Source organism: Manacus vitellinus, unplaced genomic scaffold (genome assembly GCF_001715985.3).
Source record: "Manacus vitellinus isolate BGI_N305 unplaced genomic scaffold, ASM171598v3 scaffold_11_pilon, whole genome shotgun sequence".
Taxonomy (NCBI): Eukaryota; Metazoa; Chordata; class Aves; order Passeriformes; family Pipridae; genus Manacus; species Manacus vitellinus.
The window spans coordinates 12,537,205-12,550,143 of record NW_021938895.1 but is presented as its reverse complement, the minus strand read 5'-3'; the positions used below and the strand labels follow the sequence as shown (position 1 = coordinate 12,550,143).

At 36.1% G+C, this 12,939-nt stretch overlaps 1 protein-coding gene across 3 annotated transcripts in view; it reads right to left on the bottom strand.

The window, feature by feature from the left end:
• Nucleotides 1-12,939, bottom strand: part of KIDINS220 (kinase D interacting substrate 220) — a 75,505-nt gene that overhangs the window by 38,661 nt on the left and 23,905 nt on the right. For all 3 annotated transcript variants that reach the window (XM_018067998.2, XM_018067999.2, XM_018068000.2), the window contains exons 12-21: nt 12,597-12,774; nt 11,918-12,082; nt 9,877-10,056; nt 9,343-9,508; nt 8,284-8,435; nt 5,634-5,923; nt 3,291-3,431; nt 2,424-2,667; nt 2,167-2,255; nt 1,051-1,195 (exon numbers count right to left, since the gene is read on the bottom strand). In XM_018067998.2, the coding sequence (XP_017923487.1) occupies nt 1,051-1,195; nt 2,167-2,255; nt 2,424-2,667; nt 3,291-3,431; nt 5,634-5,923; nt 8,284-8,435; nt 9,343-9,508; nt 9,877-10,056; nt 11,918-12,082; nt 12,597-12,774 (1,750 nt within the window). The remainder of the gene's footprint in view (nt 1-1,050; nt 1,196-2,166; nt 2,256-2,423; nt 2,668-3,290; nt 3,432-5,633; nt 5,924-8,283; nt 8,436-9,342; nt 9,509-9,876; nt 10,057-11,917; nt 12,083-12,596; nt 12,775-12,939) is intronic.

Below are 12,939 nucleotides of genomic sequence, written 5' to 3'. Positions count from 1 at the left end.
TTAAGGCTACAGTTTATGCATTTGAAGTTTAGCAAATTTTCTAGAACTGGTTTATCAATACTGGTAATGACACGTAACTTGCAGCCTGAAGGCTCTGCTCATGAAGCTGTTCATGAAATCATCCTGTGTAACCACAAATTATACTGCATTAAAAGTGTTCTTGCAAGGTTTCTTTTTCATTTAATTTTACAATTAACAGTTTGTGATTTTGTTATAGTTTTATATCTGTACTACAATTTGTCAAAACAAGACATTTCATACTACAAATTGCAATGACAAAGCCAGGACAGTGCACATTTATTTAAAAGATTAGCTCAGAATTTTAGATCTGTTGCAGATTTATGTTCTTAACTATAAACAATGCAAAAAAGTAACTCAATTTGTTTTTTCTGAACCAGTTAGCTGTAGGGTTACTCAATGCCTTTTAGTGTCTGTAATAGAAAAGACAGTAAATAATCATTCCCTATTCACTTACTACATGAAACATGATTTTATTAAACCTCCATAAATCCTTTTCCAATTATTTTCAGTTTCTAAACCTCAGAGAGGTTTAGAAAATACAAGTCCTGATTGTATTTTGTTGAAGAAAAACAGGTCTGAAAATGCTTTCATCAGCCCCACACAATCATTTAGAGAAAAATTACTCCAAATATCCATAGCAAAAATGAACAGGATACATACCTGGTTTTCCCTCAGAGCTTACCTTTTCAGATATCATCACTACAAGCTTTGTTCACACCAAAGTGTTATGAAAATGAAAAATGTATTTTTCTTACCCCACTTCAAAATTTAAAAATACAAAACTTTCTAAAAACGTAGACTAGAATCATTTTCCTCCCAACTGAAGTCAATATTCTGTAAGTTCTTCACAGACATAGAATGGTCTACAAGCTTTTCTCACACTCTAGAAGAGTTTGCTTCAGGAAGATTTTCAAAATCAACACGTGGACTGACTTGTTAGATTTAGTTTACACACTAAAAAGTCTGAGTGTAACTACAAGCAGCCAAAACACAACACTGGTTCACTGTACACAACCATGTCACACTTACCTGTCACTGAAACAATATTTAGCAATCTTCTCATGGTCTGGGGGCTGATATCACTGAACCAATCCTCTGTAACCAACAGCTTGGTCAAATCAAAAGACATCTGGCGGGTAATGGTACGCTGCATCTGGCGTCTTCGGTAAGTATCCTGATAATGACACAAAAAAGCAAAGAATATTGATTGGTATCAAAATGTTTTGTGTATTTGAAATACTTCAGTTTTACCTGATTATAAAGTTAGAGCTTTTGTGTCCGTGAGGCTGACATGAAATATCAAATGTATTTATCAGAACTTAATTCTGACTCAGCTGTGTAACAGCTGAACGTGATTTCCACAGAAGCCAAGAAGTGGTAAGAGTTACACATTTTACTTCCACATCAATTCTGAGAGGGTAAAATAGATTGACACAGAACTATTTTGTAAAAAGTTTACTAATTTCAGTATTGCCATCTTTTCCTACTGTGCCTCTAAACTAACTGCATTTTAAAATTAAAGTGACTATCAGGTTCCTCTGCTACATAACTTCACAAGTCTCTACCTATGGAAGCTCTAAAACCTCAGAATCCTCAGACTCTGAGTTTTTTTGGTTTTTTCTTTGTTTGGTTTTTCCCCACTATTTTTGAGATCTCTTTTATTCAACCACCTTCTGATTTTATGCAAAGATGTGAAAACAGAGTAGAAAGCAGGAAAAAAGCATGGTGGACATGTTGCAGTACAAATCTAGTACTTATTATTTGAAATTCCACAATTACTGCCCCTTGTTGCAACATCCTGCAATAAAGTGATACCAGGCTTACACAAAAAATATCCAAAATATACATACATAGATCATAGCTACTACCAGATTTGCTGTATCATCTCAGTGTTCACAGAGAGCTGAATTTAATTTTTGTGGAAATGAACACTTTGGTGAGCAAGCACGCTTCTTCCTCTTTGACAAAACATCAGTCTACTAATTTAGGAATGTCCTTTTCCTACATGGATCATTTATAGAAGTTTCATAAGAACGGTTTGGTAAGTCTTTCACGTTGGTATCATTGAAAATAAGAAAGGAAAAAAAAAAAGAAAAGAAAAAAGGTTTCACCAATATCTCTATGTAGTCTAAAAATCTTTCTCACCCGCCTGTTGAGAGCAGTTTTGCTACCAAGCTTGGTCATGTCTCCAAGACTGTTCTGAGAAACTCTCCTGTCAACCTCTTCATGCAATCCTATGGAAGGGAAAGAACAGGTGGGCATTTTCTCCATTCGTATACATTTGACTGATCTATAAAAATAACACTAATGACCTGTCAATTGTTTAAACAGTTTGTTCCAAACCTTAGATTCTTGGATCATTGGTTTTGTAACTCTTATATCATCTTCTTGCATAACCTTACCTGCATTATCTGTATAAGGAATGTCCCCATTGGTTGTTGAAGCCACCATCAGTTTTTTTGCATTACTAAGCCCTCGGCTATTCAGAAAAACAGGCAAATGGACTATGTTTCGCATGTAATCATGTCCATTTATGTTTGAATCACGGAGAACACTGTTGAGATTCTGGTTAATGGCCTTTATAATAATGTGTGGGTCACTTGCAAAAATAGCAATAAATGGGCCTTTTGAAAACAAGACTCGCACCTGTAAAAAAGTAGATATTACAGTTTGTTAACAATAATGAACTGTAACTGCGGATCTTTTGAACATCTGATTCAATATTTTATATTCATTCTGTTCAAGTTATAAACCTGAGAGGCCGAGAGATGTATAGAGATGTCACCTTCTTCAATACGAGATACCTAATGTTAGGAACTTATCCACAATTTGAAATAAGCATATTTGACAATTTAGCCGTACTAGTTATGGTGGAAGTCATCACCAAAGAGGTATCATGCAGAGGTATCATGTCCCAGCCCCCACAAAAATGAGCATCTAAGCATTTTTCATCTAATGGGTAACTACGAAAAACCCTCCAAACATTGTAAGTTTGTTTCAACAGGATAAATACTTTCAATAGTTTACGACCGATTATTTCAAAACTTTTCAAAAGTACTAACGTGATTTAATTGTCAACTTTTCAGACTCACCACTCTTAGCATTATATTTATGCCAGTGTGCACAAAGTGGCACAATGTACACATAAACCTACTACAACATAGCCTTCTTTTTACAGAAAATACACAATAACTGCATGTAACTGCTCATCTGTGGAAAAGATCATTCATATGATCCAGAGATTATCCTTAAAAAATGACCCAACTCACAGTATCAAGCATCTGTAAAACTTTGTCCTGTTCACAAGCATCCAATCCATCAATAATTACAACAAGCCTCGTCTGGTTCTGAGTGAAGCTGTCAATGGTTTTTGCCATTTTGGCCATCAGTTCCACTTCACATTTCAAAACCTATAAAAAGGAAAAGCAAAGAAGAAAAAGACATCTCTATAACACTTTAACTCATAAAAATATATAATTCTTTTTGCAGATTGCTACTTCTCCCAAAAATGCTTCAATAAGATTACAAGAATAAATTTACAAATACTCAAAGTGAAAGGTCCTAAGATATCACTTCCAACATTTTAATTTCTTATTTGAACAAAAATGTACAGCTTAAACACATATTTCACTCTGAAGTATCAAACTATCCTTATTTAAATTCCATTACAATGTTATTTAAGAAACTAATATTCACACACTGTAAAACAGTATTTCAAAAGTAAATAAAAGAGTATTTGTAGCTTCAGCGAGTCCTCAAAAATTGCTTGGCATAAAATGTACACTAAAATTTTCCATCTGCCTTCCAGCCAAGCACATTATGCTATTACTCTAATGCTCAGTCATTCCTATTCAAGATATGCAATGCAATTTGTTAAGCTTTTCAACACTGTTGCACATTTAACACCCACCCTTAAGAGAGAAACAAAGGTGGAATTTGCCTGCCCTAATTTCACCAATTAACAGGTAGACATTAGAATCTGACTTATTCATCACTAGATTCATCTTGAATGTGCACATTAAGACGACATAAAACAGATGAACAACTCTCTGGAAATACCCATTTTTCTTCTTTGACATCAAAGGGTGAACTTAATTCCTAAAAGGCTGAAGTTACGTCAGATAAATACCACTCAAAAAACAACTGTCAAGAAACACAGTACCAATATAAACAAGGTTTTCTGTGCTGCAAAAACACGGCACCAGGCATGCTGGCAGCAGGCAGGATTCACCCTTCTCAAAACAGGAGAGTCTTTGCCCAGGAGCAAGCAGGGCTAATTCACAGAGCCTTAAACTAGACATGACAGGGGAGGGGCATAATATCAGGCTTGCCCATGCCAAGCTGTCTGATGACACGCCAAGGTTAGGGGGACGCACTGTTAGTGAGGGCCCTCTCTGCTGGAGCACGAGAGCACTCTTGAAGTCTTATGGCAGCATGGCCAGTAGGTCCAGGGAGGTGATTCTGCCACTCCACTCTGGTGAGACCCCACCTGGAGTGCGACAACCAGCTCTGGGGGCCTCAGCACAGGAAGGACATCAATGCATTGGAAAGAGTTCAGAGGAGGCCACAAAAATGATTACAGGGCTTGAGCAGCTCACCTATGAGGAAAGGTTGAGAGAACTGGCACTGTTCAGCCTGGAAAAGACTCTATGGAAACCTTTATTGTGGCCTTCCAGTACCTAAAGAGGGCCTATAAGAAAGATGAGGACAAACATTTTGGTGGGGCCTGTTGCGAGAGGACAATGGGAAATGGTTTTGAAAACTGAAGGAAGGTCGATTTAGATTAGATATAGAGAAGTTTTTTTATTATGAGGGTGGTAAAACTCTGGCACAGGTCCCAGAGAAGTTGTGGATGCCCCATCCTTGGAAGGTCCAAGCAACCTGATCTCATTGAAGTTGTCCCTGCTTGTTGAAGGGAAATTGGACTACTTGACCTTTAAAAGGCCCCTTTCAACTCAAATTGCTTTATCATCAATGAAAAATATTTGCACATATATTTACAATATATTAGCTGTAATCTACAGAGGTAACCACCATGATGCTAAATTTTACTTTCAAATAGGAGCATATAGGAGATTTGATGACAGCCTGATGGGTATAGTTTTTATCAGTTTATAGATATAACCCAGCAAAACAATAGTATTTTCTACAATTTTTCATTTAATATGTGGACTGTCTTGGAATGTTCTTTCAGTGCTAAAATTCCTTTCTTAATAAAGAGGTCTTGCAGACAGACAAAGTTGGGCTTTGTTTTTCACCTGTAGAAGATTCACAAAGTTATTCTTTCTAGTCTTATGATCTAGAGTAAACCCTTACTAAATACTAATAGTTTAGAACAATTGTTTTCCTAGTACCTTCCTCCCAGCAAAAAGAAAATCAGAAAACTGAAAACTTAATCCAAATTTAACACTCCTGATTGAGCAGACAGGTCTCATACACTAAGCACAATTACCACTGGCACAGAAGTGTTCCCATCAGTAAAAACTCACCAAGTCTCATTCTCCAGTTGTGAGACTTGGTCTGATTAAATAAATGGTATCCCATCTTAAGAATGCTCCATGTTTGGGGGTTTGTTTCAATTATTTTACTGGTCAATTCACATAAATGCTTACCTTCATGAACCCCTCACTTTTCAACTTGTGAAGCTTGGAGGCAGCATTGTGAAGGCGCTTTCTCTGAGAATTCAAAACTGAATCCATCACTTGCCACCACGTGCGGCAATTCAAGAAAAAGGCCAAACCAACAATACAGGTCACTGTTATAAGAATAACATTCACTGTCATGTTGGCTGACTCCACATTAAAAATCGCCAGCAGGGCAATCGCAGAAACAACGCAAGTCAAGATAAACAGGAAAATCACAAAGGATGGGAGGCAGCATGTTTTCTTCCATTTCTTTTTACCTAGGAAGCAAGTATTTGCTGTTAGAATGAATATACAGTGCAGTGACAGTTGAGTACAAAATTAACTTGCATACTTCTCATAAAACACTAACTTGTAAAAGCTTACTGCAGTATTACCACCCAGCCACAAACCTATGGAAAAAAATTATCTACTATTTGCCACAATTCTTGGAAACTACGAAGTGGAGATATTCCTTTAATCTTCAGTTTATTTCCATTGTTTCAGGAAACCCAGAATGGATGGAAATGACAATCATTAAATAGATTTCATATCAGTGTTATCACTCCTTTTGTGGCATCTCTCTGTAAAGTGTATTTACATAAATAAATCTGGGAAAACAGTACAGTAACTACGCAGTTTTAAACTGGAACCTGGTACTTACATAATCTAATAGTAATGGTGCCACTGGAGAACTAAAACAAAATTGCAAGCTGCAGCCTGAGACCACCCCTTCTTGCACACCAAAACATACACAAATGGGAGGACAAATGGTTTGGACAGGGCCTCAGAAGAGAACACAGAACTCCTGACTTCAAGTGGATTGATAAGGAAGAGACAAAGAAATACTGCAGTTGGAGCTTAGCACAGCTAAATCAGTGATCAAAGAAACAGCATTTTCCAAAGCAGCAGCCTCTGCCTTTAGGGCCTGTACACATCCAGTGGTGTACACACCTAGAAGATTGCTACCTTCTGTACACAGTTGTTGACAACAAAGAACAGATCACAGAATGACCTGAAGCAAAATGCTGACAGCTAAAAACCAGCATTTGAACTGGAATGGAAAAATCAAATTCCAAATATGCTACATTGAAAGAGTATCCAAGGTTTATACATGGCCTATGTATGATACTCTACTGGGGCATGAGCTGGAAAGGTCTTTCACATCACTCACATACGTGACACACAGGATTGTGCTGCAGGATAAAGAAACAGAAATGCATAATGACAGGAGTGAGGAGTAAGAAATAAAGAATAACAGCTCAGTTATAATTACATTCAGTTCTAGACATACTGAAGCAGGAATGAAACCTTCCTCTTGCTAGAAAGAGACACACTTGGATTAGAGACAGATAAGAATCAATAATGAAATGACAATTGAACAGGTTTGTCTGTGAGTTTACATATGTAACAAAAATTTAAGATATAGAAGACTAAAAATAAGCCTACATGGAATTTCTATGAACATCTAGAGACAATAAATGTATGACCCTGCACCTGAAAACGAGAGAAAAGGAGATGATGTGCAAAATCACCAAATAGATAAAATAAATTTTAAAAATCAATTAAATAATTAGAAATAACATGGAAAGGCAACAGAGCCAAGGAATGCAAGAGAAACGTAAGATTAAAAATGAAAGGGAAGACATGATTACTGCACTTAATCACAAAAAGCCAACACTACGGTGCCATTCCCAAGACAACTTTGGCAGAAATCACAGCATCATGAAAGCCATTCCACTGAGGTTAAGCAGAAGAACTGCAGAATGCCTAACATGGAAAAAAAGGGTGAAAAATTGCATACGTCCCTTTCATAAAGAACATGCAGTTAATTTCAGAAAGAACAAGGAAGAGTAAGTTGTGTTCAGCACATAGCTGAGCATAGCAAACATAGCATGTTTTTTCCACCCTCTGCAAGACAGAAGAGTCTAAACATTTCACTTTGTGAGAGGAGACAGCATCTAACAGAGTCCTCAATTTGTGGACAAGGGAAAAATTAAACAAGAAATAACTGACTGAAACTGAACTCAAAGTACAAGTAAGTCCTCAATTAATTGAAAGTTACCATCTAGAAACTCTTTCTTCACAATATCACTCTGCCTATTTTTTTTTCCAGAAATCTACATATGGGACAGAAGAAAGCTTGTTCCATTTGGATCAAGCAGGAATATTTCTTCCCATCTTACCACAACTGATATCTTTGGATATCAGTTCATATCTTTGGACCAACATAGTCTACACATTCATTATTTCCTAGAATAAGTAGTGGTCACTCATAAAAGCTCTAAATTAAAATCTAATAAACTAAACCAACTTCTCTTAGCAATACACAAAAGCATACTTTTCCTTTTACCTGACTCAGACACAATGAATTAATTGCTATGGAAATATGCTGCATCTACAAGGATGTAATGTGAATATACATTTCCATAGGCACTTCTAAAAACAATACTTCATAGAAGATATTCCTTTATTATATCAATAAAATCAAGATTAGCGAGAAAATGGGGCATTTTTCTCTCCAAAAATTTCTGCATGGCTACAACAATTTCTAAAAAGAGCTTATAAAGCAAAAAACAGAACCCCTGGTAACAGTGCACTGAAATGGAATAATCGGAAATGTCATTCAGGTAAAAAAAACCTTGTGTATCTTCTGTCTTGAAAACTCGAAATAGCCTTGTTGCTAAGAAACCAAATTCCCTTTCACATGCATCAGAGAGGGTAGCAATCATCTCAGCCAATGAAGTTTCTCCACCTACACTGGACAGTCTATTGTAGTCGGTAAACAAAAATCTGAAAGAGAAAACACACATATTTTGTATACTTTAGAAAGCTTAAAGTATTTTCTGGCAACCAAAAAAAAAATCTTGCTGCTTCTCGGCAGCCAGAAGTTTTTTTCAAGTGGTACAAAATGTAAAATACTTGAATATTTAATTTTTTAAAAACTCTACATGGAATTTAAATGTTTCTTCTCCATTTATCAACTTCTCCTTTGCCCCACTTCCTATTCTAAAACTTGATTTCTTAAGAAGATAAAAATGATCACATCACTAATGGCACCTCAGATGACAATAAAAACATAAAAATATCTTTTTGATGCCAAAATATAATATTGACAAGTATTTTTAAAATTGCATTCTCATCTATTTTTAAATATTTATAGAAGATTAAAAAAAATGTCAGAAGCACAAGATCACATAGAAGCACCAGGAGGCTAAAACAGAAGTCTCTAAACAAGAAGTAAATGAAATGATAAAACACATGGCATAAATTTTCTTGCTTTCAGGTAAACTAGAAGCTTTGAGCAGTCTGATGCTCTACTTACAGAAAAAAAAAAGACAAAAAAAAAGACAACAGAGGCAATCAGTAAAACAAGCATTAAACATAATATGCAATAAGCTATATCAGAAAATTCTTATTTTGCCTGGTACAAATTTTTATTAGTCCGATAGTCAAAACCCCTAATTCCAAAAAGCAGTAACTTTCATCAACATAAGCAGATTGTTTTTCTTGAAAACACTACTATCTTCTTCACACTGAAAAGTTTAACTTCATGATTTTCTAGGGCTACTGTTTTTCAAACATGAATCTCAACAGCTTCTCATATGAAGATAAACATGTACATTAAAATACACAGTTTGAGGAGTATCAGAGTGAATCTGAATGAGTCATTCATGAGTAAAGAAATGAAATAACTAACCTGACAGGTAAAGCTTTAGTGGTTTGCTCTGGTAATTCTGGTGGGTTCACAAACATGAGTTTGAGAAGCAACTCTAAATATCCAACATGTCTTGCCAACCTTGTACTTAACACCCAGGCCCAGTTCCATCTCTCTCCTTCTCTTCGGCCACCAAAGTAAATTACAGCTAAAATATTAAAAATTAAGAAGATGTTATGGCTTCACTTCAGTCAACATTCACAGCTGAAAGAACCAAGTTTGAACACATGAAGTATGGAGTTCTGTAAAAAAGGTTAATGACTTTTAGCAGTTATGGCTAAAAACGAGAATGGTAAGATTAACACAATGAAATTAACATTCAAAATTCTTCTTTGTTTTTCAGAATGCCTTCTCACAAATTATAAGCAAAACACAAGGAAAGGGTCCAAAGGGGTCTTATTTTCTACAAAACCATTTAGTAATTTTTTTTCTGAATCACAAAGCAGATCTACAAAACAATATTTAATTCAAAAATAGTTAAAAACCTTCACAAACTTCATATAAAATAGGACTTACTAAAGAAAATGTAAAGAACTGCTAATAAGCTGAGTGACACTGCTATTCCAAGCTTTGCATCCACTGTGAAAGCAAGCAGTAAACCCAGACCTCCACACAGCAGAAGTGTGAGGAATACAATAAGCCAGGAGAACTGAAACAGAGGTTCAATCTGCTGTCCTGCAAAAGTCTTCATTTCATCTAAAACAAAAAGACAAAGACCAGTTAACATGTGAAATAACTCTAGAATGGATCATATTTGAAAAGAAACACTTTTTCAGTAGATTGTATAACTTATCCCTATTACTGATCCAAAGAAATACAAAAGATGCTTAAATTCTTCTTCACACATCAGTGCAAAACCCAAAATTTTTATCCATGCAATGAATGAAAATCTTTAAATACACGCTACTCACACTCTTTGCTGCAGATTTTCTACTTTTAAAAGCATATTGAAAGTCATGTCATTTCCTATCCTACTTCAAAAGTGTAAAACACGTTTTCTGACATCAAGAAAAATAAATCCACCACATCTGTCGAAAAAAACCCACCCAACCTCCAATATCTCCACCATTGAAACATGGACTACATTCCTCAAATAGTCAGATATAACAGTACAGTTGAAGGTTTCAGCATTTATTTCTGTTTGGCGATTCCTATTTAGTAACACAGAAATTCATGAAGAAACTTATTTAGGTTCTATTGAATAAGAAAGATCAGATACACAATCCAGAATAAAAACATGAATGAGGAAGAAAACACTGAAAAAGTGTTTTAAACATGTAAGAGCTCACCTGCAATAAACATCACAGTCAAAATCAACATGTTTTCTGTTTATAACACGGGGCATGAGGCAAACAGAATGAATGCAGAGCCCCCATTTTGGCTAATATAGAAGTTTTTAAAAACAGAGAAATCACAGAAAACAAGAAACAACAAGACAGGTAAAGGTATTCTCAATTACTGTGTCCAGTTCTGGGTCCCTCAGTTCAGGAAGGATATTGAGGTGCTGGAGTAGGTCCAGAGAAGAGCAACAAGGCTGGTGAAGGGACTCAAACACAAATGCTATGAGGAGAGGCTGAGGGAGCTGGGGTTGTTCAGCCTGGAGAAGAGGAGGCTTGGGGGAGACCTCATCACTCTCTGCAACTCCCTGAAAGGAGGTTGGTCTCTTCTCCCAGCCAGCTATCAGTAAGACAAGAGGGCACGGTCTTAAACTCTGCCAGGGGAGGTTTAGATTAGATATTAGGAAGAAATTCTTTACAGAAAGGGTAATCAGACATTGGAATGGGCTGCCCAGGGAAGTGGTAGATTCTCCATCCCTGGAGGTTTTTAAGACGAGACTGGATGTGGCACTTAGTGCCATGGTCTGGTAACCACAGTGGTAGTGGACCAAGGGTTGGACTTGATGATCTCAGAGGTCCTTTCCAACCCAGCTGATTCTATGATTCCACATCGAAACATCTCAGAAAAGCATCCTTTGTTAGAAAAAGCTAAAACTGTAAATAAGTTGCCTATTTCCACTGGGGAAAATATTGACTCACTTCATACACTGTATTTGCTTCCCTCCGTCATTTCAGATCAAAAAGCTTCAAGTAAATAAGAGGAAAGGGGAAGAAAACTAGATGCAAAGCACTTATGCTACAGAGAATAAAATATGAATAGCCTGAAATTGTTTAAACAAAAAAAAAAAGGCACATAGGTTGCACAACAAATAAATACTGCAGCAGAAGAGGTCTGAATCTGATTTGACACTCCAACAGGCCCTGCAAGGCATATTTTGGCAGCCAGACTTTCAGTTATACTTAAAGGATAGATTCACTGTTGCAGGAAACTCACAGGGCAATAGACAGCAACACTTAAAAGACTGTCTTGACATTGTATAAATGAACAAAGTAGTCTATGGAAGAACTAACCACAGCAGAATTTAAATCCTTTCGTCACAGAAACAGAGACCAGATACAACATTACACAGACCAACAATTCTCGCAAAAACTAATTACTCCCATGTAATGCTTTCTATAGACAGATTGGAACCTACAAAAAAGGCTAAATCAAGTTTTACCTTCCAGTTTCTTGAGCAGGAATGATTTTCCACTTCCCCACTGTGCATATAAGCCTACACAGATAGGTGGCTGCATGGTTGGTTCACTAAGAATATCAGCCAGAGCACTGCTGTACAGATCATAACCCAGCATGTCACCATCAGATTCCGTGGGAGACAAGTGTCCTGCAATACAAACACTATATTACACAACTTTGCTTTAAGAAAGCTCTTTCAATATGACAATTTTCAGACATAAAGTCACAACAGGTTCACCCATATTTGTATATATACTCCTCCCATATAACAGCTGTTATTATTGGTACATTCCTGTTCATAGGAATTTTAAATCATTCATATAAGTTACATAATTATCACGACTATTAAAGCTTACAAGACTCAAAATCCAAAATCACAGAAAGTCAAAGAAAGTAATTCCTACACAAGCAAGGTCCAAATAAAAACAAAGTGATCAACAGAAGTTGCAAAGTATCTCATGTCAAAAATCAAAAATAAAACGCATGTTTGACCTTTGTTAGGCTTTCAGAATGTAGAATTTTTTTTTGCCAACTGATTATTTTTAAAGCTTTCCCATTATTTGCAACATTAAAAAAATCTGTTACCACTTTTCAATAGAGAATTGAATAAACTGGATTCTCAATATATGAGTGATTAAAAAAAACCAAACGCTTATACTTACTGGCACCAAATATCTGTGTTAAAATACTCTTCTGGTGGCTACAGTCAATATTGTAAGGTGTTTCTCCTGTTTTGTTGGGTCTATACAGCAACCGACCATCTTTCGGATTTCTTAAGAGTAATTCAGCAAGTTTACGGCTTCTTCCACGAATAGCAATATGAAGTGGAGTATCTCCTTTCTGCAATTAAGTGAAAAACTAGTAATATCTAACATAATTATTGACAAGATTATTGACAGACCATATGGTCCACATCATTTCAGATGTATTATTTCCTTGAAATACATCTTAAAGCACCCAAAAGCATCAATGTCTTACAGCAAACATTTTTCCCCTCAAAAAAGC